At 42.7% G+C, this 26,283-nt stretch overlaps 1 protein-coding gene and 1 non-coding gene across 2 annotated transcripts in view; both read left to right on the forward strand.

Annotated features, from left to right (window-relative positions):
- The window catches only part of FAM207A (family with sequence similarity 207 member A), a 146,087-nt gene that overhangs the window by 78,118 nt on the left and 41,686 nt on the right, over positions 1-26,283 (forward strand). The window contains exon 3 of the mRNA XM_038749234.1: positions 18,715-18,789. Within this exon, the coding sequence (XP_038605162.1) occupies positions 18,715-18,789 (75 nt within the window). The remainder of the gene's footprint in view (positions 1-18,714; positions 18,790-26,283) is intronic.
- Positions 21,708-21,845, forward strand: LOC119931183. The gene has a single exon (XR_005452040.1). It is a non-coding gene; the product is annotated as a small nucleolar RNA SNORA7 (small nucleolar RNA).

A 26,283-nucleotide genomic window follows, 5' to 3' on the forward strand; every position in this document is an offset into this window, starting at 1 on the left:
AGTAAGCTCTTAACAAGTGCCACAGTTATTAACTATCAATACTATTATTTATTAATCGATTTATCAATTTATTAATAATTTTATTAATTAAATAAATTAATAGTTGATTCATTGATAATAAATTTATTAAATTATTGTTGATTAATAATAATGTTAATCATTATTATTATCATTAGCCTCTTGATCAGAGGTGAATGGAGCCAGAAGTGTGTTGTCTGTGGGTAACGAGGCAGTTGCTTCTTTTTCAAAATATTAGACCGATGAAGAAATGCCAAGGAAGGGTGAGTTGATAATAATAAGAATAATGGTATTAAGCCCTTACTGTGTGCCAGGCACTGTGCTAAGCGCTGGGGTAGATACAAGCAAATTGGATTGGATACAGTGCCTTCTTCCACGTGGGGCTCACAGTATCAATCCCCGCTTAACAGATGAGGTAACTGAGGTACAGAGAAGTGAAATGACTTTCCCAAGGTCACACAGCAGACAAATGGGGGAGCTGGGATTAGAATTCATGACCTTAGGGCTCCTATGCCCATGCTCTATCCACTTAATAATAATAATAATAATAATAATAATAATAATAATAATAATAATGATGTTGGTATTTGTTAAGCGTTTACTATGTGCAAAGCACTGTTCTAAGCACTGGGGTGGATACAAGGTGATCACGGGCTCACAGCCTTCAACCCCATTTTCCAGATGAGGTAACAGGCACAGAGAAGTGAAGTGACTGGCCCAAAGTCACACAGCTGACAAGTGGCATCTCCGGGATTTGAACTCATGGCCTCTGACTCCAAAACCCAGGCTCTTTCCACGTCACCATGCTGCTTCTCGGGAAGTGCTTTCAGGTTCAGAGTGTGGCCTTCTGCTCTCCACAAATGCACTGGTGCGTGATTTGGTCTTCACAGTCCACCATTTTAGCAGAGTCCTTTCTGATCCTCAGCCTTTATTCACCTGCTCTTTAATTATCCCTCTAAACTACAAGCTCTTCATGATGAGCAGGGATCAGGCCTACCAAATCTGTTGTACTGTACTCTCCCAAGCGCTTAGTACAAGCAGCGTGGCTCAGTGGAAAGAGCCCGGGCTTTGGAGTCAGAGGTCATGGGTTCGAATCCCGGCTCTGCCACATGTCTGCTGTGTGACCTTGGGCAAGTCACTTCACTTCTCTGAGCCTCAGTCAACTCATCTGTAAAAATGGGGATTAAGACTGTGAGCCCCATGTGGGACAACTTGATCACTTTGTATCCCCCCCAGTGCTTAGAACAGTGCTGTGCACATAGTAAGTGCTTAACAAATGCCATCAATCAATCAATTGTATTTATTGAGCGCTTTCTGTGTGCAGAGCACTGTACTAAGCGCTTGGGAAGTACAAGTTGGCAACATATAGAGACAGTCCCTACCCAACAGCGGGCTCACAGTCTAGAAGGGGGAGACAGACAGCAAAACAAAACATATTAACAAAATAAAATAAATAGAATAGATATGTACAAGTAAAATAAATAAATACATAAACAGAGTAATAAATATGTACAAACATATATACATATATTTGTACAAACATATATACATATATATGTACAAACATATACATGCACAAACATGCATACATATACATGTACAAACATGTATACATATACACGTACAAACATGTATACACATACATGTACAAACATGCATACACATACATGTACAAACATGTATACATATACATGTACAAACATGTATACATATACATGTACAAACATGTATACATATACATGTACAAACATGTATACATCTATATGTACAAACATGCATGCATCTATATGTACAAACATGTATGCATCTATATGTACAAACATGTTACATCTATATGTACAAATATGTATGCATCTATATGCACAAACATGTATACACCTACATGCACAAACATGCACACATCTACATGCACAAACATGCATACACCTACATGCACAAACACGCATGCACATGCACGCACAAACATGCGTACACATACATGCACAAACACGCACACACATGCATGTACAAACATGCAGCACATACATGCACAAACACACATACACACATGTACAAACACACATGCACATACATGTACAAGCGCATATACACATACATGTACAAACACGTATACATATACATGTACAAACACGTGTACTTATGTATGTACAAACACGTATACTTATGTATGTACAAACACGCATACTTATGTATGTACAAACACGCATACTTATGTATGTACAAACACGCATACTTATGTATGTACAAACACGTACACATATATATGTACAAACACGTATACACATATGTGTACAAACATGTATACACATATATACAAACATATATGCTTATATATGCATATATATATTATTATTATCACAACATTCTGCACACAGTAAGCACTCAGTAAATGCCATGGATTGATTAAGTGATCGATCCTCTCCTGGGGATCTCCAAAAGACTTCCAATGGAAAACAGCTTTGGAGTGCTGATCTCCTTGGGTTTAAATACTCAGCTCTTTTCAGGAACAAAGACTTTGCCTTCATCCTTTCTCTGCGTTGCCCAGATTTTTGACACAAACTATTTCTATTGCGTAGTCCCATCCAGAGCCAAACACCACTCAAGAGGCGGGCTCCGGCGATTGTTTCTTGGTTGGTGCTGTTCGGTGGAGCTCTTCCATTCTGCTGCCTCAGTGGTGCATTTTGTGCAGATGATAATAATAGTAATACTAATAATGATGGCATTTGTTAAGCGCTTACTATGTGCAAAGCACTGTTCTAAGCGCTTGGGGGATACAAGGTGATCAAGTTGTCCCACAATGGGTTTACAGTCTAGAGAGGGGATGCATTTATTTATTAAGCGTATATTGTGTGCAAAGCACTGTATTAAGCTATAATAATAATAATGATGGTATTTGTTAAGCGCTTACTATGTGCAAAGCACTGTTCTAAGCGTTTGGGGGATACAAGGTGATCAGGTTGTCCCACAATGGGTTTACAGTCTAGAGGGGGCATGTATTTATTTATTAAGCATACATATTGTGTGCAAAGCACTGTATTAAGCTATAATAATAATAATAATAATAATAGTAATAATAATAATGGTATTTGTTAAGCGCTTACTATGTGCAAAGCACTGTTCTAAGCGCTTGGGGGATACAAGGTGATCAGGTTTTCATCCCACAGTGGGTTTACAGTCTAGAGGGGGGATGTATTTATTTATTAAGCATATATTGTGTGCAAAGCACTGTATTAAGCTATAATAATAATAATAATAATAATGGTATTTGTTAAGCGCTTACTATGTGCAAAGCACTGTTCTAAGCGCTTGGGGGATGCAAGGTGATCAGGTTTTCGTCCCACAATGGATTTACAGTCTAGAGGGGGGATATATTTATTTATTAAGCATATATTGTGTGCAAAGCACTGTATTAAGCTATAATAATAATAGTGATGGTATTTGTTAAGCGCTTACTATGTGCAAAGCACTGTTCTAAGCGCTTGGGGGATACAAGGTGATCAGGTTGTCCCATAATGGGTTTACAGCCTAGAGAGGGGATGTATTTATTTATTAAGCATATATTGTGTGCAAAGCACTGTATTAAGCTATAATAATAATAGTGATGGTATTTGTTAAGCGCTTACTATGTGCAAAGCACTGTTCTAAGCGCTTGGGGGATACAAGGTGATCAGGTTGTCCCACAAATGGGTTTACAGCCTAGAGAGGGGATGTATTTATTTATTAAGCATATATTGTGTGCAAAGCACTGTATTAAGCTATAATAATAATAATAATAATAATAATGATGGTATTTGTTAAGCGCTTACTATGTGCAAAGCCGCAGATGTCAGTTGAGCCCTTGTGGATGCTCTCTGTTCAGTGCCTGAAGTGGGGTCCGGGGTCCGGTAGCTCTAGTAAGCTCTCTCGAAACGGAGCCGTCAACGTGCCTTCCCTTCCCTAGACTTTTTAATTTGGCCGCTGATGGATCGCATTTAGTTCTAAGGCTGCTGCTATCTGCTCCTTCCACACCTCCCCGCACTTCTGAAATCCAGCTGGTTTCTATTTTGCAAGACTTTAAGAGGGAAAGTGTGGTTTGGTTCCAGGGTTGTGTTCCTAATTTTCCTTTCAAGGCCTTTTTTCCCCCCCTTCAAGCCACCCTGTTCCCTTCCTTTTTTTTTTAATGGTATTTGTTAAGTGCTTACTCTGCGCCAGTTCCCTTCCTTTTTTTTTTGAATGGTATTTAAGTGCTTACTCTGTGCCAGGCACTGTACTAAGTGCTGGGTTGATAGAAGATAATCAGGGTGGAGACATTACCCGTCCCACATGGGGCTCACGGCCATAATCCGTATTTTACAAATGAGGTAACTGAGGCACAGAGAAGTGAAGTGACTTGCCCAAGGTCACTTAGCAAGTGTCCACACTGTGCGGAGCACACGGTTCCAAGCACAGAGAAGAGCACATGGAAATTCCTTCGTCATAACCCAGTGGAAAGAGCACATGACGGGGAGTCAGGATACCAGGGTTCGAATCTCAGTTCCACCACCTGCCCTCCGTGTGACCTTGAGCAAGTCACTTCACTTCTCCGTGCCTCAGTTGCCACAACTGTAAAATGGGGATTAAGGCTGTGAGCCCTTTGTGGAACTGGGACTGTGTCCAACCCGATCATCTTGTATCTACTCCATCACTTAGTACAGTGCTTGGCACATAGTAAGCACTTAACAGATACCATTGGAAAAAATGAACGCTTACTGTGTGCAGAGCACTGAGACAGAATACACAGTTGAGAATTAGACACCCCTTACAGGGGGTGGGCTCATGACCACTTAACAAATGCAACTATAATTATTCTCAATGTTATGTCAGCTGTGTGACCAATTGTCAGCTGGGCAAGTCACTTCTCTGGGCCTCAGTGACCTCATCTGGAAAATGGGGATTAAGACTGTGAGCCCCCCTGGGACAACCTGATCACCTTGTAACCTCCTCAGCGCTTAGAACAGTGCTTTATTAAGCGCTTAATAAATGCCATCATTATTATTATTATTATTAATAATATTATTGTTGTTGTTGTTGTTGTTATACAGTCCCCTTGCCCTGAAAGGGCTCCTAATCTTAAATAGGGGAGGCATAAGCAGAGAAGGAGATAGGTACGTGAAGAAAAACCAGCAAGAACTATAAGATGATTAAATTTACTAAAGGCAAACAGGGGTGTAGGGGAAGAAAGAACAATTCATTGCCATGTGACCCTGTGAAGTTTCTCTGTTTCAAGCAGGACTGAATGTAGACACACTCTGCCAGCATTTCTAGACTGTGAGCCCAATGTTGGGTAGGGACTGTCTCTATATGTTGCCAATTTGTACTTCCCAAGCGCTTAGTACAGTGCTCTGCACATAGTAAGCGCTCAATAAATATGATTGATTGATTGATTTCTAGACTGTGAGCCCACTGTTGGGTAGGGACCGTCTCTATATGTTGCCAACTTGTACTTCCCAAGCGCTCAGTACAGTGCTGTGCACACAGTGTGCGCTCAATAAATACGATTTATTTATTATTTATTTTTATTTTAGTTAGTAAAAGTTGTGCAGGTGACTTCTGGCCCTGTGGGCCTGGGGGGCCTTGTCAAACTCGGTGTCTGCCCGGAGGAAGCGTGCTGCCTTGACCATAAGATATCCACCCCCCAACCCTGCCACGGACTCCAGAATCCCAAACTGATCCCCAGCCTCTAATCGTATCCACCGTGCAATTTTTTTAAGCGCTTGCTATGTGCCAAGCCCTGAACTAAGCACTGGGGTAGATAGAAGATGATCAGTTCGGACATAGTCCCTGTCCCCTGCCTCTAGACTGTAAGCTCATTGTGGGCAGGGAATTTATCCAAGCGCTTAATACAGTGCTCTGCACACAGTAAGCGCTCAATAAATACGATTGAATGAATAAATGAAAGTGCATATAGCTATAATTCTATTTATTCTGATGGTTTTGACACCTGTCTACTTGTCTTGTTTTGTTTTCTGTCTCCCCCTCCTAGACTGTGAGCCCGTTGATGGGTAGGGACCGTTTCTATATTTTGCTTGCAAAAATTTTAATTGGAAAGTCCAAACCTTTAGGTCCTCATTAGGACCAGTTAGGCAAACATATCAAAGCCAAATTGGTTTCCTAACTTCCTCACTTGTACTTCCCAAGCACTTAGTACAGTGCTCTGCACACAGTGAGCGCTCAATAAATATGATTGAATGAATGAATGAAAATGTGAATGAATGAAGGAATGAATGAAAGAATGAATGCCCACAATGAGCTTAAAGTCTAGAGGGGGAGATGGACATTAATAATCAAATAAATGACAGATATGGACGTAAGAGCTGCAGGGCTGCAAGGGGGGATGAATAAAAGGAGCAAGTAAGGGTAGTGCCGAAGTGAGCTGAAGGTAAGGAAAAGAGGGCTTAGGGAAGGCTTTTTGGAGTCAGAGGACCCGAGTTCTAATCCCAGCTCTGCCACTTGTCTGCTGTGTGTGACCATGGGTAAGTCATTTCGCTTCCCTGTGCCCCAGTTTCCTCCTATGTAAAATGGGGCTTAACTACTTGTTCTACCCCGTACTTAAACTGTAGGTCCCATGTGGGTCATGGGCTGTGTCCAACCTGATTCTCTTTTACTGCCCCAGCGCCTAATACAGTGCCTGGTACATAGTATGTGCTTAACAAGCATCATAAAAAAGAATTTAAAACACCCAAAATATCATTACTCTGGATCAGCACTTATTCAGGAGATGCAGAGCTGAGGCCCTAGATTCGTGTCCTAAATCGGATTGTCCTGTGCCTCCAGTCGGAACCACTGTGGACCTAGTATCACTAAAACCAGACCCAATGTGAACTTGATTCATTAATCCATTAATTCAGTTGTATTTATTGAGCACTCGCTGTGTGCAAAGCATTGTACTAAGCACTTGGGGGAGTAACTTGGACTGCAACTCAGGATAATTGCTTGATGTTGTTTCCGTCATCCAAAGTGCAAGGATCTCATTACTTAGATATACGCATTTTGCAGCTTTTTAAAGTTTTGAAACTATCTCCCTTTACCCATTAAGATTTTTCCAGTCTTTAAACTTTTGATTGCTTCCATTAGTTCCTCTCTGGAGATGGTATCTTTATTTAATAATTACTTGAGTCTGCTAATGTTGGAAAGACTTTCTCCCCTTCCCCAGTAAAAACAATCAAGCGATTCATCATTAAGAGCAGATTGAGCTTTGTATACTGACAGGGATTCGAGTGCTTTCTAATGTTCTGTGGGATACTGTTATTTGATTCCATTTGGTATGAATGAAACAGATATCACGAACGTGGTCGAGCGTCTTTCCAGGGTCAGCTGAGAATTGAAGTTAGGAAGCCAATTTGGCTTTGATATGTTTGTCTAACTGGTCCTAATGAGGACCTAAAGGTTTGGACTTTCCAATTAAAATTTTTGCAAGGATTTTTTGCACCATCTGAATGTGCCGCTTCCTGAGTCTTTGCCGTCTAATCGGAATTCCCTAATTCAGTTTGCTCCGGTAATTCTTTCCACATTGAGTGCGACTTGCCCTGCAGTTTTTACAACTAGGAAGATGGGAACACAGCCTAGAGTTTCTGAGCGCGTCAGTGATGGAGCTGCAGATACAAACCAGTTCCTCCGAATCCCCAGACAAGTACTTTCTGCCCTAAAAGACCATGTTATTGCTCTACAGGCAGAGTCGAGACGCTTCAAAGAGATAGAAGTTCATTTATACCTAATGTGGTTTATAATAATAATAATAATAATAATAATAATAATGGCATTTATTAAACGCTTACTATGTATGTGCAAAGCACTGTAATAACATAAGCTTCCTCCAAATTTGGAGCAGGCTATTTTGACTGCTTGGTAGTATTATTTCATGGAGATACTAGTAACTACTGTTTTTAGCTGGATCCTTAGCAATTCGACTCCTAGGAGGAAATGGAAACAAATCCTTCATGTGCCTTGGGAGGTAGAGTTTTGGTGGGGTAGAAACAATTGCAGTTTTCTCTGGGGGATTTCAAGGGGGTTGGAGAGACAGTGGAGATGTTAATCTATAGTTGATGTGTTTAATAACAATAATAATAATGTTATGATATGTTGATATGATATGACATGATATAATATATGTTGCTAACTTGTACTTCCCAAGCACTTAGTACAGTGCTCTGCACACAGTAAGCGCTCAATAAATACGATTGATTGATTGATAACAATAATTTTGGTATTTGTTAAGCGCTTACTATGTGCCAAGCACTGCAGAGGATACAAGGTGATCAGGTTGTCCCCTGTGGGGCTCACAATATGAATCCCCATTTTACAGATGAGGTAACTGAGGCACAGAGAAGTTAAGTCATTTGCCCAAAATCACACAGCTGACAGTTCGCGGAGCCGGGACTTGAACCCATGACCTCTGACTCCCAAGCCTTGCTCTTTCCACTGAGCCAGGCTGCTTCTCATAGAGAAGCAAGGTGTCCTAGTAGAAAGAGCACGGTTCTGGGAGTTAGAAGGACCTGAGTTCTAATACCCATTCAGCCGCTGCTGTGTGACCTTAGGCAAATCACTTTACTGCGCTGGGCCTCAGTTGCCTATAAAATGGGGATTAAGACTGTGAGCCCCATGTGGGATGTGGACTGGGTCCAACCTGATTACCTTCTATCTACTCCAATGCTTAGTACAGTGCCTGGCACATAGTAAGCACTTAACGGATATCTCAATTATTAATTATTATTCTTGGAGAATTTTCTCTACAGAACATCTTCCTGCATGGGGGAGGGTGGCGGGGCAGGGACGGGGACATGGAAAATAACTCTCATTTTATTTTGGTTAATTTCAAGATAAATTGCATCCCCTTCCTCTTTTCCTCTCCCCCACGCACCCCATTCTCTCCACTGTGTTTTAATCCTAAACTTCGGTTGTTCTCCATTTAACAAATTGTCACAGCTCCTCTTGACCCAGAGAGGTTCTGCTTCAGACACTGATTCTGAGGAAGGGGAAAGGAGAGGGTGGGATTTCTAATAATAATGATGATGGTTAGGGTATTTAAGTGCTTACGGTGTATCAAACCTTGTACTAAGCACTGGGGTAGAGCCAAGATAATTAGGTAGGATGCGGTCCCTGTCCCATGTGGGACTCACAGTGTTATAGTCCTGGGAAGTTAAGTGACTTGCCCAAGGTGGTGGAGCTGGGGTTAGAGAACTCAGGTTCTCTGCCAAAATCCCACCCAAGAGGGGCATGTAACCTTCACTTATCTCTTCCTAAGCTTTGCTTTTGAATGCTTTCCATTGTTGTTCATTCATTCATTCATCCGTATTGAGCACTTACTGTGTGCAGAGCACTGTACTCAGCGCTTGGGAAGTATAAGTCGGCAACATATAGAGACGGTCCCTACCCAACAACGGGCCTACAGTCTAGAAGGGGGAGATGGAAAACAAAACAAAACATGTGGACAGGTGTCAGAGTTGTCAGAATAAATAGAATTATAGCTAGATGCACATCATTAACAAAATAAATAGAATAATAAATATGTACAAGTAAAATAGAGTAATGAATCTGTACAATATATACAAGTGACTGTTGACGTTTGCTCCACACTTAAATCGTGGGCATAACTCTGTTTCCCTTAATGCCAGAGCAGTTGCAACATCCTTACAGACAACAATCCCTTTTCCTATCCGACATTTGCTCTGATGACCAGCTCTAAATTGTGTACAACAAAGCTCCCTCTTTAGTTTGGAGATAACCTATAGTGCATCAAAGACGCAGGAAGGACTTACCAGAAAGCATCCCTCTCATTTTCTTTCTACGTCATGGTCTCTCTGCAGGTTGTCAGGTCTAATGGTAGATAACCGCTTTTTTTCAGGGATGCTAATGGGAACAGGGCACAAGGGGCCAGACGTATGGAGGTCTTAGCCAAAGAGCTCAGCGTGCTACCTGTTTCCCCTGTGGATCATCGATTTAGCTTTTTCTGCTTCCAAAACCTCCATTTGAATGGGCGTAGCATGACCGGCCCTAAGCAGGGGTTACAGTTGCATGACAGAAAGTGCAGGGTACCGCTCTGTTACACGGGCTCTGCTGCTATTAGAGTTTCCCATCAGTGGGTGAGCTTCTTCAGTTTGGACCCAGGCTGCCAGAATGAGGTAATATATTCTCACTAGCCTTTCAGCGGAACTTTACGAAGGACAAAAAGCCAGTTCCACTGAGAAAACTCCCTTATCCATCATTCTAGTATGTTGATGTTACCAGTCAAGGCTAAAACTCTTAAACTTTCATCTCGGCATTAGCTTTCCTTTTCTCGCTTACAAATGGATTCTTCAGTGACCAATTAATCATCTGTTCGTTTTGCTTTCAGCTGTTCCTTTTTGGGATTCAGTTGGTGGGAACTCTCTCCCTCTCCAAATCTGCCCTACTAAAGCTCTCTTCGAATTCAAAGCCATTCTGAAATCACATCACCTCCATGATGCTTTCCCTGATTTTATATATATATATATATATATATGCATATATATATATAATATACATATACATATATATCATTTGATATATATATCAAATACCATTAAAATATTTATGTATATTATACATATATACATATATATATATATATATATTTTAATGGTATTTAAGTGCTTTCTGTGTGCCAGGCACTGTACTAAGCGTTTGGGGGTAGAGACAAGATTATCAGATGGGGCACAGTCCATATCCCACATGGGCTCACTGTCTTACAATGAGGTAAATGAGACACAGAGAAGTTAAGTGACTTGTTCTTTCCAGTCGGGAGAGGCGGGGCAGGGGCCTGGCTTTTCCCAGGCCTTCCTCGACTAAGCCGTCAATTCCTCTTCACCCATTCCCTTCCCAATCACCGTTTCACTTAGATCTGCACACTTTATGAGAAGCAGCGTGGCTCAGTGGAAAGAATACGGGCTTTGGAGTCAGAGGTCATGGGTTCAAATCCCGGCTCCGCCAATTGTCAGCTGTGTGACTTCGGACAAGTCACTTCACTTCTCTGGGCCTCAGTTCCCTCATCTGTAAAATGGGAATTAAGACTGTGAGCCCCACGTAGGACAACCTGATCACCTTGTATCCCCCCAGCGCTTAGAACAGTGCTTTGCACATAGTAAGCACTTAACAAATACCATCATCATCATTATTATTATTTATCCCCCCCTCCTTTAGCCCCACAGCACTTTTTTTACGGTATTTGCTAAGTGCTTACTATGTGTCAAGCACTGTCTAAGCAGTGGGGGGTTGCAACGTGATCAGGTTGTCCCACGTGGGGCTCACAGTCAAAGTTGGAGGGAGAAGGATTTAATCCCCATTCTACAGATGAGGTAGCCGAGGCACAGAGAAGCTAAGTGACTTACCTATAGGTACACAGCAGACAAGGGGGTAGAGCCAGGATTAGAACTCAGGTCATCAGACTCCCTTTTTCCACTAGGCCATGCGGCTTCTCCACCTATGTACGTAGCCGTAATTTATTTATATTAATGTCTGTCTCCCCCTTTAGACTTTAAGCTTCTTGTGGGCAGGGGCTAATTCTGTTGTATTTTCCTCTCCCAAGCTCCTAGGACAGTGCTCTGCACATAGTAAGCACCCAATAAGTATGGTTGATTGATTGAGGAGGATAGTTCTGTCCATACAGCAGACGAGTCTCTTGTGGAACAGTCTGTGCCCCAGCAGGCCCGAGTTCCAGCATAAGAGGGCTTATCAATCCAGTTCTTTTTTTGGCAGTGATCAGCTTGCTTATTCACCGATTCACTGAGTTGTGAATAGTTACTTTCAGTTGAGATAGTCATCATTCAGGGTGTTTGTCTGTGGAGAGGGGAAAAACTCAAGCTATGTCTCCAGAATGCTTCATTAGACTGAGTCATAAGCTAACGTGAACAAGTTTTCCTCATTCCAGGTGTGAAATAACTGAGAGATTCTTGGGAAAAACATGTGCTAAAGCTCAAAGTCCTAAGCTGGGTCTCGAAATGCTTCAAGGGGGGGTCCTGTCGTGTCCTATTTATTTATATTGATCTTATTGGATACCTGTCTACTTGTTTTGTTTTGTTTTAGACTGTGAGCCCACTGTTGGGTAGGAACTGTCTCTATATGTTGCCAACTTGTACTTCCCAAGCGCTTAGTACAGTGCTCTGCACACAGTAAGCGCTCAATAAATACGATTGATTGTTGTCTGTCTCCCCACTTCTAGGCTGTGAGCCCGTGTTGGGTAGGGACCGTCTCTATCTGTTGCCGAATTGTACTTTCCAACCGCTTAATACAATGCTCCGCACACAGGAAGCGCTCAAGAAATACGATTGAATGAATACTCTGTTGCATTGTAGTCAGTCTCTCAGTCAAATGTATTTATTAAAAGGTTACTGTATGCAGAGCATTGTACTCAGTGCTTGAGAAAGTGCAGCACAGTATAACAGACACACTTCCTTCCCACAACAAGCTTGCAGTCTTGGGGGGGAGACAGACATTCATTCATTCAATCATATTTATTGAGTGCTTAATGTGTGCAGAGGACTGTAGTTAGCGCTTGGGAAGTCCAAGTTGGCAACATATAGAGACGGTCCCTACCCAGCAGTGGGCTCACAGTCTAGAAAGGGGAGACAGAGAACAAAACATATTAACAAAATAAATAGAATATACGTAAATAAATTAGAGATGTGTACGTAAGTTCTGTGGGGCTAGGTAGGGGGGATGAATTAAGGGAGCAAGTCATGGTGAAGCAGAGGGGAGTGGGAAAAGAGGAAATGAGGGCTTAGCCAGGGAAGGCCTCTTGGAAGAGATGTGCCTTCGATAAGGCTTTCAAGGTGGGGAGAGTAATTATCTGTCAGATTTGAAGGAAGGCACTCCAGGCTGGAGGCAGAATGTAGTTGAGAGATCAGCTGCAAGGTAGATGAGATCTAGGTACAGTGAATACAGTAAGTTGGCATTAGAGTAGCAAAGTGTGCAGTTGAGTCGTGCTAGGAGAGTAGTGAGGTGAGATAGGAGGCAAAGTGACTGAATTATTGGTGATTGGATGAGTCTGTACCATCTGTCTTCTTTGAACAGTGACAGTGAGAATTGGTGGTAGGAGCTCTTGTTAATAGTACCAGTTGGTTGCTTCATCTTCATGTAGAGAAGCAGCGTGGCTCAGTGGAAAGAGCCCCGGCTTTGGAGTCAGAGGTCATGGGTTCAAATCCAGGCTCCACCAACTGTCAGCTGGGTGACTTTGGGCAAGTCACTTCACTTCTCTGAGCCTCAGTTATCTCATCTGTAAAATGGGGATTAAGACTGAGCCCACCGTGGGACAATCTAATCACCTTATAACCTCCCCAGCGCTTAGAACAGTGCTTTGCACACAGTAAGTGCTTAATAAATGCCATTATTATTATTATGTGGTTAGAGAAACCATTTGCATCCATCTCCATTCAGTTGTATTTATTGAGCACTTACTGTGTGACGAGCACTGTACTAATTGTACAGTATAACAATATAACAGACACATTCCCTTCCCACAATGAGCTCGTAGTATAGAGGGGGAGACAGACGTTAATATAAATGAATAGAGCCTTGCCGGTACAGTCTGTAATTCTTGGGAGGGGGTCCCTAATATTATCTTATTCTGAAATGAACCCTCTTCCAACCATCTCTGTTTCCCTAGCTGCCCTCTTTTCCTCAAGCAGTTACCGGGCGTGCTTGTCTTTAAATATGTACAGGTTTTCTTGCCCAGAGCGTTAGGATTACTTAAACTATTTACCTACCTCCTTGCCAGCAGCACCTTCGTCCTCAACACACTGTTCTGGGAGTATTAAGAACTGGAGGGAAAAGGGATGATTGTCCAACAAAGTGATAGTTTTATTTTGAAGTGTTTTATGTTTCTTTGGGTTTTGGGGGCTTTATTTTTTTTTTAAGCCACCCATCTATAGGTGAATGCCCCATCAACAGTACCATCTTCAAGCATGACAGGCCACTTGAGATATTTTTACATCTCAAGTGGTCTGTCATGCTTGATGATGATGATATATATATGTTTATTTTTTTTTAAAAAGAAGTTGAGGATAAAATCTTGGACATTTGGAGTCAGATCTCTCCAGTCAACCCTATTAAGTCTGTCTAGATCTGATTTCTCACCCCTGCATCTTTATGACCTTTTTAGCACACAAGTGAAACCAATTTGAAATGAGGCTATTGGACAGAAATGAAAGGCATTTCATATTTCTCATAAAACCCGGATGGGGAATAGCTAGATCCACAGAAAGGAGAGTTCTTTAATTATTTACACTTCATTTGCTCTGTATAGGTCCCTAGGAACCAATGTGCTGCCACTAAGAAGTGTTCGGTTGGCATTCCTGAGATATTTCACCCACACTTATAAACTAATCATGCTTCAGCTAGAACTTTGTTTAAAAGTTATCTCCATAATTTATCTAGGTTGAAGGGCAACATGAGACAAAACCAAACCGAGAATGGCAAGTTTTCTCTTATAATCAAAAACGAAACCAGACCTGCCCTTGCAGACCAGGTGATCCGAAAGAGGAGGAGAAATGGACCTGATATACAGTGTTGCTGGGAGTCAAACCTGAGGAGGAATTTTTAGCCCGGGACATCCTGCAGTTGCTTTCAGGTTTTTTTTTTTTTATGGTGTTTAAGAGCTTACAACGTGTCCGGCATCCAACTAAACTCTGGGATAGATGCTAGACCATCAAGTTGGACACAGTTCCACAGTCTCTGTCCCACATGGGGCTCACAGCTTAAATCCCCATTTTACAGAGGAGGGAACTGAGGCGCAGAGAAATGAAGTGGCTTACACAGCGGGCAGGTGCAGAAGCAGCATGGTGTAGTGAATAGATCATGGGCTTGGGAGTCAAAAGGTCATGGGTTCTAATCCTGGCTTCGCCGTTTGTCTGCTGTGTGACCTTGGTCAAGTCGTTTCACTTCTCTCTGCCTCCCCTCATCTGTAAAATGGGGATTGAGACTGTGTCCAACCCTATTCGCGTGTATCCACCCCAGCACTAAGTACCATAGTAAGCACTCAAAAAATACCACAATTATTATTCTTAGGTGGCAGAGCCGAGATTAGGACCCAAGTCCTCTGATTCCTCCTTCCCTTCCCCACAGCACCTGTATATATGTATATATGTTTGTACATATTTATTACTCTATTTATTTATTTATTTTATTTGTACATATCTATTCTATTTATTTTACTTAGTATGTTTGGTCTTGTTCTCTGTCTCCCCCTTTTAGACTGTGAGCCCACTGTTGGGTAGGGACCGTCTCTATATGTTGCCAATTTGTACTTCCCAAGCGCTTAGTACAGTGCTCTGCACATAGTAAGCGCTCAATAAATACGATTGATGATGATGATGATTCACAGACTCCTGCTCTTTCTACTAGGCCACGCTGCTTCCAAATTGCCTTCTGAGTATTTGGAAAGGATTATTCTTCTATCTTTTGAGCTTCCCAGGGAAAGAATCACTTTCTGTTGGTTTAGTTCAGGTGTGCCCAAGTGCTGTACTCTTAGAAGCCATGTTGGTAGTTCCTCCCAGATTCCAGTCTAGAGGGCAAGAATTTTCACCTTCTTCAGTTTTGGTTGCCCTCTGTGGTCAGGGCATGGGTCTAATTCTTGGCGATCATTTGATTTTTCAGGAGGTGATCATTCTAGCCAGAGGGGTGGACAGGAAAGAGGGGAAGAGATGTAAGGTATGGGGGGACTCTCGGCCATCCGGGGGTTTTCATGGGTTACATTTTGACACGTGCTCAACCCCTTTGGGAGTTAGCATCTTTAATGCTGTGGGCACACCTGGGTTTTACGGCTAGAAAAAGAGGCACTCTGATCTCCAGCTATAGGAGGATCTTACGGCTCTTTTTGTGCATTGTTGCTGAACGGCTCTCTTGTTTGAAACGGGGGCCGAGAATCTTGGGAACACGCCTTCGTGGAGGGTCTCCTGTTGCCAAGAAAGCAGCTTTAGCCTGGCCTTAAATATTCTACTGCTGCTTAAAAAATAAATAAATTTAAAAAATGAATGACCGTGTTTTGACTAGGACTGGGCTGCCGGGCGGGTTTTTTTTCATTTACCAAAGTGAGCCAGTTGCTGTTTCTCCGGCGAAGTGGCAAGCCAGTTTTCCAAGGGAAGAGCCCTCTGCTTTTACCCCGAGACAGCGAAGGCGGCTCCCTCTCTATCTGCTGGGGCCTATTCTAAGGAGGAATTATCAAGTCTGGGCAGCTTTTCAGATATCTCGGATCTTGCGTTGGTGATTCACATTCTTTTTCCACTGCGGGTGATTCACTCCTGCTCTCCTGGCTGTGAGGTCATGGGCTTGGGTGTGGGAGAAAGGAGCCTGGAATAAGGAGTCTCCTCACTCAGTATTGTTGCACATATTCTCAGATAAAATATGCAAAACAGAAAAAAAATGCATTTTATTACACCTTCTTGCTTAAAGGAGATGGATCTGGCAATCTCAGTGCCTCAACTATTTTTAGCATTATTGTTATGTTTAAAAAACACATGTATGTATAAAGGGAGCTGAAGTTGTTCATTCATTCATTTATTCAGTCGTATTTATTGAGCGCTTGCTGTGTGCAGAGCACTGTACTTAGTGCTTGGGAAGTACAAGTCGGCAACATATAGAGATGGTCCCTATCCAACAGCGGGATCCCAGTCTAGAAGAGGGAGACAAACAGCAAAACAAAACATGAAGACAGGTGTCAAAATGGTCAGAATAAATAGAATTATAGGTATATTCACATCATTAACAAAATAAATAGAATAGTAAATATGTACAAGTGAGAGTAATAAATCTGTACAAATATATACAAGTGACTGTTGACATTTGCTCCACACTTAAATTGTGGGCATAGCTCTGTTTCCCTTAACATCAGAGCTGTTGCTGCTGCAACCTCCTTACAGACAACAATCCCTTTTCCTATCGGACATTTGCTCTAATGACCAGCTTTAAATTGTGTACAATAAAGCTCCTTCTTTAGTTTGGAGATAACTAAAGGCAAATATTGACTTCATGGTAGAGGCGGCAGGCGTGTTTGTGTGTGTAAATAGGAAGCAGGGGTGTGAGTAAGATTAGCGTAGTTTGGGTAAAATTGATGGCGCTTCGTGTTTGAGAAATTTCATTGGCTGTATTTCTCCAGAACTTTTTGGCAAATCCCTAACTCTACCCATTAAGGCTCATGAGTGACCACATTTGGGTACGTTTGGGCCTGAGGTAATTACTGAATGACCGTAGAAGGCTACACATATTGCGGCTCTCTGACTGGTTGCCAGTGATGTCATGCACATGGCTAATGTCCATTAAATACACAGATCTGTTTACCTTATTTTTATGTATGAATTCCATTAGGGAGCGTCATCCCCAGCATGACTGTCAGCATGTTTACAAGGGATTATTACGCTTCTCGGGCAGTCAGTCTTCAGTTTCTGTCCTCCCACACTCCAGGAGATATGAATTGTGCCATTGTAGAAATGGTGTATTCCTTCCCTGGGAAATCCTTGGGTGATTGCTCTCTGGGTTACATTTTCCAGGACTCGGTCTAGTTCGCTTTTCAAGTTCTTCAGAGAAAAAATATCTTCTACTTTCAGATAGGCAGCCCTTATCCTCACTTGCGTGGTCTCACATTACTCATTTTATTCCCCCAATTTGTATTTCCTTAGACTCCTGTGGTGGGGAGGGGGGAGAGAGAAGGAGGGAAGGAGGCAGTGTCAGAGGGTCCTCTATCTAATCGTTTTTTTGTTTTAGTAGCTCTAGCAATAGGGATGTCATCTTCCTCCCTACAGTCATAGTTTTCCCACATCAAGAACTTCCACCTTCCAATGCAGTGTGATTTACTCTGCTCGCACAGAGAATGAATTTAAAGCACTTAAATTGCTTTAAGTTCCTTTCAATCAATTAATGGTATTTATTGAATGCTTACTCTGGGCAGAGCACTGTACTAAGCGCTCGGGAGAGTACAGTGCAAAAGAATTGGTCCTTTGGTCTTTTCTGCTCTGCTCTTCTTAGCTCCTTGAATACTATTGCTGTGAGGGAAAAAAACAATTACCTCCCATTTATCCATATCTTTGGAGCTGTGAAAAACACAAGCAGTATCTAACCAGAAACAGATTTCACATCAATCGCATTTATTGGGTGCTTGCCGGCTGTGGAGCACTGAACTAAGCGCTTGGAGAATAGTTTACAGCAGTAAACAGAAGTATTCCCTGACCACAACGAGCTTACAGTTTAGACGATTCGAGCCAGAGGAGGAGGAGAAGTGCTTCTTGCCTCAATCTGTCTGTAACACTCAGGTGTGGGCTTGAGATCACGATGTTACTCCATAATTACCGGTCACTATATAGTCTCTAGTTTGTGTTTTATAACTCTGCATGCTGCTTTAGCTTCTTTCAACCTGTTTTTGTCAAAAGTGTAACTGTAAAGGTGAGTGAAATGTTGCTGTCTGAAGTTGTGGCACTGTCGCTCTAAACTGCTAGTTCGTTGTGGACAGAAAATGTGTCTACCAACTCAGTCATACTGTAGTGCTTAGTTCAGTGCTCTTCCCACGGTAAGCTACCAATAAGTACCATTGGTTGATTGATAGATTGTCCACTGTTAAGTCCCAAATTTTTGGATACCGCAATATTATTGTAGCATTCCATTTTCAGTGCATGAAAACCAGCAACGACATTTGGGAAAACTTTCATTCATCTCTCATGGGTTTTTTGTTTGTTTTTTCAGTTTCAGGTGCAGAAGCAAAACCCATTTTGTCCAAGAAAGAAAAAATGAAGCAGAGACGGGAAAGGTGGCAGCAGAGTAAGCACATCTCTGGGTATTTAAAATAACGAAGATGTCATTTGAATAATCGCTCGTTCACTGTGAGAAACGATCCCTGTTATGGATGGAGCTTTTTCTTATACCGGGAACCTGAGCTGAGAGGTTTTTCAAATCCTACACTACAGTAGTAGTTGCAGTAATAATAACAACTGTACTTATTAAATACCTACTATTCATTTATTCAGTCATATTTATTGAGCACTTACTGTATGCAGAGCGCTGTACTACGCCTTTGGAAAGTACAATTCAGCATTCATTCATTCATTCAGTTGTATTTATTGCTCAATAAATTGCTCAATACGTATTTATTGCTCGTATTTAAGTGCTCAATAAATACGATTGAATGAATGAATAGCGCTTATTGTGTGCAGAGCACTGTACTAAGTGCTTGGGCAAGTTGGCAACATATAGAGATGGTCCCTACCCAACAACGAGCTCGCAGTCTAGAAGGGGGAGACAGACAGCAAAACAAAACATGTGGACAGGTGTCAAGTCATCAGAACAAATAGAAATTAAGCTAGATGCACATCATTAACAAAATAAATAGAATAGTAAATATGTACAAGTAAAATAAGTGGAGTAATAAATCTGTACGAACATATATACAAGGGGCTGTGGGGAGGGGAAGGAGGTAGGGCGGGGGGACTGGAGCATGAGCCCATTGTTGGGTGGGTGGGGACCATCTCTATATGTTGCCAACTTGTACTTCCCGAGAGCTTAGTACAGTGCTCTGCACACAGTAAGTGCTCAGTAAATACTATTGAATGAATGAATGAATGAGCAAAGCACTGGATAAAGACTGGGGAAGAAACTCGTGGTTGAGAATTAGACTTGTTCCCTGGCCCACAAGGGAATCAACATTTAAATGCATGGGGGGAAGCGGGGTTTTCGATTGCTACTTAAGGAAAGATGAATCAGTGAACCCACAGAAACAATATATAAGACATGGGCGGTGATAAAGTCCCACGGGAAGAAGAGGTTATTGGGTCTGCAGGAGCGATTTTCCGGCTCCTCATGGCTCCAGTCGTACTGACGATCATGGCTGCGGCCTTCGCCTTCCCAGTGCTTTAAAAGGAGAAGACGGAGTTGATGGGAGTCCTGGTGACATAAAGGCAGGCTTCCTGTTTCCCTGCATAGCAGGCCCTGGTGGTCCCTTGGTAAGGTTCATTCATTCATTCAATCACATTTATTGAGCGCTTACTGTGTGCAGAGCACCGTATTAAGCGCTTGGGAAGTACAAGTTGGCAACATATAGAGACGGTCCCTACCCAACAGCGGGCTCACAGTCTAGAAGGGCTCACAGGTAGATTGAGGTCTGTTGCCAGAGAGTGAGGCCAGAGGATGCCCACCTCCACCCTACTGCGACTCTCATCATCCCCTTCTTCCCCAGCACCCGTGTGCTCCACCATCCAAACACTACAGCACCCTTCAGATAAGCACTTTTTTGAAAAAATAGTATTGCTTAAGCTCATATTGTTTGCTAGGCACTCTACTAAGTGCTGTGGTAGAGTCACGATAGTCAGCTTGGACTCACTATCATAATCCCCTTTTTACAGATGAGGAAACTGGTAATGATAAGTGTGGTATCTTTTAGGCGTGTTACCTAGAATTACGCCATCGTGGGATCCTCCGAACTGTTGCCAGAGAAGCCCAGTCTGTAAATCGCCCGGTGGTGGGCGTGCTTAGAAGCTAGTCCAGACTCCTAAAGCAAATGTGTTCGCTTGTGGTAGGCAGGGAATGTTTCTGTTCATTGTCGTATTGTCCTCTCCCAAGCACTTAGTACAGTGCTCTGCGCACAGTAAGTGCTCAGTAAATCTGATTGAATGAATATTTGCGCCTTGAAAAGCAAAAAGTCCCTGAAGGCCTCTTTCATACCTCTCATACCTTTCGTACCTCTCATACCTTTCATAGGTCATGGGTTTGAATCCCGGATCCACCACATGTCTGCTGTGTGACCTTGGGCAAGTCACTTAACTTCTCTGAGCCTCAGTTATCTCATCTGGAAAATGGGGATGAAGACTGTGAGCCCCACGTGGGACAACCTGATCACCTTGTATCACCCCAGTGCTTAGAACAGTGCTTTACACATAGTAAGCGCTTAACAAATGCCATCATCATCATTATTATTGTTATTATGCCACTCTTCTATAGCCTTTAACTCTTCATCAGTAGGATAGTAGACTTAGCAGAGGGCTTTGGAAGTAGAAGATGGAAAGGATTGAGGATTTTTAAACGTTTATAATTATGATAGCATTTATTAAGTGCTTACTATGTGCAAAGCACTGTTCTAAGCGCTGGAGAGGTTACAAGGTGATCAGGTTGTCCTGTGTGGGGCTCACAGTCTTAATCCCCATTTTACAGATGAGGTAGCTGAAGCACAGAGAAGTGAAGTGACTTGCCCAAAGTCACACAGCTGACAAGTGGTGGAGCTAGGGTTTGAACCCATGACCTCCGACTCCAAAGCCCGGGCTCTTTCCACTGAGCCATGCTGCTTCTCTGAGCCATGCTGCTTCTCTTTAGCAATGAAACTACTTTCCAAGCGCTTAGTACGGTGCTCTGCACGCAGTAAGCACTCGATAAATACGATTGAATGAATGAATGAATGAAACACACCCTGCTTTCCTCCTGAGGGTTACAAGGGCAGGGTTCTTAAACTGATAGAACAACCGGGTTAAAAAAGTTTTGCGTATGTGTTTAGTTATTTTGTTTGCATGAGCTCCTAGGTACTTTCCTCCCATGCACATTTTTTCTCTTGGGAGTGTCTGCGAGTAAATAAGGGCGATGAAAGGAGATTCCCTTGGATTATTAGTCTAGCACTCCTTGCAAACTAAATTTCAATGCAGGAAGAGTACATTTGTCCAATTTAGCCCAAGGTAGCCAAGTTCAGTGCTATTCCCCCCTTCTCCGTATCACACCTGGAGAGTTTCCAGCACTATACCAGCCTCGACTACAAGAGGGAAAGTCAGGCAGAGGCATATCCATTCCACTCCTAACTTGGGCAGTGGCTAGTGAGTGGAAGGCAATCTGCTACAAGTCAAAACTCACCTGTGCTGGGCAGCAGCAACGTGGGAGAGAATCAAGGGCAAAGACTCAAATTTACTACACGGAAGGAGGCAATGGTAAACCACTTCTATATTTTTTACCAAGAAAATTCGGTGGATACGCTACCAGAACGATTGCCGATGGAGGTGGGGCGTTCTGGGAGAGATGGGTCCATGGTGTCGCTAAGGGTTGAAGATGACTCGACACCATTTAAGGCAAGACAAGTGCAATTCCAGACTCTCTGGGCCCCAAAAGCTATAAAAAAGACAAGAGTCAACAGCAAGCTAAGCTCGCTAAATATAGTAGGGGACTGATAGGTGGAGACAGCGGGAGAGGAACAGCAGAAATGCGGGTGTTTATTTAATATGGGTCCAATTCTTAATCATATTTATTGAGCACTTCCCGTCTGCAAAGCACTGTACTAAGCACTCGGGAAAATACAATATAGCAAATTTGGTAGGCACATTCACTGCCCACAGCGATCTTACAGTCTAGAGGACAAGCTAGAGCCTACAGTCTAATTGTTAACACATCTCAGCCCTAAGAAACTACCAGACCTGAGAGAAAGTCTGAGATGTGCAAGGACAGAAGAAGAGGAATCAGAGGAGTAGAATTTAAGTAGTCACTCCCACCCTCATAGTACTTATGTCCATCTCCTTATACTCGATTACTTCCCCTACTTTTATTTTAATGTCTATCTCTCACACTAGGCGAAAGTTCCTTGAGGGCAGCAGAAAACCTGTTTTTTAACTGTCTTATACTCCCCCCACAGCTGCTCAGTACAGTGCTCTTTGCCCAAAGTAAACACTCAAAATATCCCATTAAATAAGGGAGATTGGGAGGCTTAGAGTTGCTTTTACCTTCCATCCCCTCGAGATGGTATCAGGGACAGCTGCTATTGATTACATGCTGGGATGTAAGACACCCGCACCCTACCCCTCCAGGCAGAAGTCTCCAGACAAGAACGTTATGACGTCCGACTCATCGTGAATCATGCAGCCTTCAGACACTCGTATCCAAGTCTCCCAAGATTAATAAATCAAGATGATAAATACCAAACCAAGCCACATAACGATGCAGAAGTTCTACGTTCAAACACCGCTAAAAAGCATTAATTTCAGTTTCTACTCCAGTTGTGGGTTGCGCCATATTTTGCTAAACATCACTCTCCTTTTATAGTCAATATTTCATCAGTATTAAAGGGTGCCAAGTCAGAACCTAGAGGGCTCTTTGAAAAAAGGAAGTTGGATTTGGATCATCAGATGTCGAGGTATTGAATCCATTTTACATCGCTTTAGATATCCACTTGGCTCAGTGAAGTGTTATTTGCTTGGGAAATTGTCCATGCTTTTCTGGAGAGCCCTGCACAAGTCAAGCCTAGGTCTTAGGCCTCAAACTTGTGGGATTGGGTTGTATCAGCCCCAAAGCTGAACCCTGCTGGGTCAGATGGGATTCTTGCAGCCCCCAAAGCCCCTCCTTTGAGGTAGATTTGCCCAAGGGCAGCAGTGTGCCAGTTTGCTGCAGGAACTGGGAGTCAGAAGGTCTCTAATACTGTCTCTACCACTTGTCTGCTGTGTGACCTTAGGCAAGTCACTTCACTTCTCTGAGTCTCAGTTACCTCATCTGTTAAATGGGGATTAAGACTGGGAGCCCCATATGGGACAGGGACTGTATCCAACTTGATTACCATATATCTACCCCAGCACTTAGAACAACATTTGACACATAGCAAACGATTAACAAATGTTGTTATTGTTATTATTATTTTATCTATCCCCAAAGGACTGCCTCCCCGTGTTTGCAAACATGTGTGTTTAGAATAGTACTTGGCACATAGTAAGTGCTGAACAAGTACCATAATTATTATTACTATTAATTTTTTAAATTATTATTATTATGTAATAATAATAATAATAATGGCATTTGTTAAGCGCTTACTATGTGCAAAGCACTGTTCTAAGCGCTGGGGGGGATACAGTGTGATCAAGTTGTCCCACGTGGGGCTCACAGTCTTAATCCCCATTTTTACAGATGAGGTAACTGAGGCTCAGAGAAGTTAAGTGACTTGCCCAAGAGCACCCCTGGGGACGATCCTTCAGCCATGTCCACTTCATCCTTTTTATTTGTGTTATTTGTTAAGCGCTTACTATGTGCCACCACTCTACTAAGCGCTAAGGTAGATGCAAGTTAATCAGGTTGGACCCAAACTATGTCCCACGCGGGACTCACAGTCTTAATTCCAATTGAACAGATGAGGTAACTGAGGCCCAGAGAAGTTAGTGACTTGCCCAAGGTCACACCGCAAAGTGGCGATTTGTGCTCTTTTTGTAAGGCTCCAACTTGGCTTTGTGTCATTTTAACTGTGCTATAGCCAGAGAAGTTTGAGTAATTTTTTTTTTGTATGTGAGTTGATGCAGTCATCTCCTAAATTCTACTAAATATAAAATTGCACCAAAAGGGAATGGATTGTGATGACAGTAAGGAGGAGGAGAAGTAAATGTGAACAGTTCTTCTTGGCCTGAAGTTGCTAATGAGAGGATGAAAAGGGTATTGTCTGCAAAGAAAGCACAAATGGGGCATTTCACCTCCAAGGGAATCCGTTTGTCTCCTTTCATCTCTATAAGGCGAATAAGCTAGGATTGTTTGTGAGATTGGCCAAAATGAATGTGGGCAAGTGGCTTTTAGCTCCAGGATTTGGTCTTGAATGCTGGTGGAATATTTTTTGCGAGCGAAAGGATCCCCTAGTTTGCAAGCATCTGACCATTTTTTCCCCTGCAGGCAGCAGCAGCTTCGAGCCTCAGAATGAGGGCATTGATTAGTACAGTGCTCTGCACACAGTAAGCGCTCAATAAATACGATTGAATGAATAAGCGCTCAATAAATACGATTGAATGAATGAATGACATTCATTCATTCATTCAAATCAATCAATTGTAATTATTGAGCACTTATGGAAGAGTAAAATATAATAATAATAACAACAATAGTATTTGTTAAGCGCTTACTATGTGCAAAGCACTGTTCTAAGTGCTGGGGAGGTTACAAGGTGATCAGGTTGTCCCACGGGGGGCTCACAGTCTTCATCCCCATTTTGTAGATGAGGTAACTGAGGCCCAGAGAAGTGAAGTGACTTGCCCAAAGTCACCCAGCTGACAAGTGGCGGAGCCGGGATTTGAACCCGTGACCTCTGACTCCAAAGCGCATGCTGTTTCCACTGAGCCACGCTGCTTCTCTCTCTATATAACAGTATATCTTATATATAACAATATAATCAATCAATCAATCGTATTGAGCGCTTACTGTGTGTAAAGCACTGTACTAAGTGCTTGGGAAGTACAAGTTGGCAACATATAGAGACAGTCATCATCGTCATCATCAATTGTATTTATTGAGTACTTACTGTGTGCAGAGCACTGTACTAAGCGCTTGGGAAGTACAAGTTGGCAACACATAGAGACAGTCCCTACCCAACAGTGGGCTCACAGTCTAGAAGGGGGAGACAGACATCAAAACAAAACATGGAGACAGGTGTCAAAATGGTCAGAATAAATAGCTGAAAGGCCTCTTGGAGGAGATGTGAGTTGAATAAGGCTTTGAAGGTGGAGAGAGTTCCAGGCCAGAGGGAGAATGTGGGCAAAGTTGTCTGTGGTGAAATGGAGGAGATAGAGGTGCAGCCCTAGGTTGGCATTAAGAGGAGTGAAGTGAGTCAATTGGAAATCAGTAAGAAACCAAATAAGAGTTGGCAAGGTGGGTGAGTGCTTTAAAGCCCCTGGTAAGGAGTTTCTATTTGATAAAGAGATGGCTGGAGGTTCTGAAGAAGTAGAAAAACATGGACTGAACTTTTATTTTTTTGACCGGGGGCAGGGGGGATAATCCAGGCAGAAATGAGGTTATAGACTGGAGTGTGGAGAGACAAGAGGCAGGGCGGTCAGCAAGAAGCTGACGCAATAATCAAAGCAAAATAGGATAAGTGCTAGAATGGAAATTCATCCCCATCTCCCTATTCCCTCACCCTGTTCCTAGTGGTTTTCCTGCATTCCAAACTTGACCTCATTCTCCCGTTTCCCCAGCCCGTCAGCCAGTGTTTTCTTTGTCTGAACTTCAGTCACTGCAAGTATGGCCAATTTCCTCCTGCTCCCTCTTCCACAATCCCAAGTAATCCCAATGGCCCTAACCTGGGCCCTGGTCCTACTCCTTGCCCTCCTTGCCCAGAGGAGTGGGAGCTGGCTTGGTTTTTCCCAGCCACCTCCTTCTCTGTCCCCCTTCCCCTTCTCCCGGCCCAACCTCCTCGCCCGCAGGCCAAGGAGAGGAGGGGATAGGGGCAACGGATTTACAAGCCGTGATTGGATGTAATGTTGGGGGCAGAAATTATGACTCCTGGGGAATATCAACAAATAGCATGTGATGATTGCACTCCACAGGGTGGCCATA

This window comes from Tachyglossus aculeatus, chromosome 7 (assembly GCF_015852505.1).
Source record: "Tachyglossus aculeatus isolate mTacAcu1 chromosome 7, mTacAcu1.pri, whole genome shotgun sequence".
In the NCBI taxonomy this organism is placed as follows: Eukaryota; Metazoa; Chordata; class Mammalia; order Monotremata; family Tachyglossidae; genus Tachyglossus; species Tachyglossus aculeatus.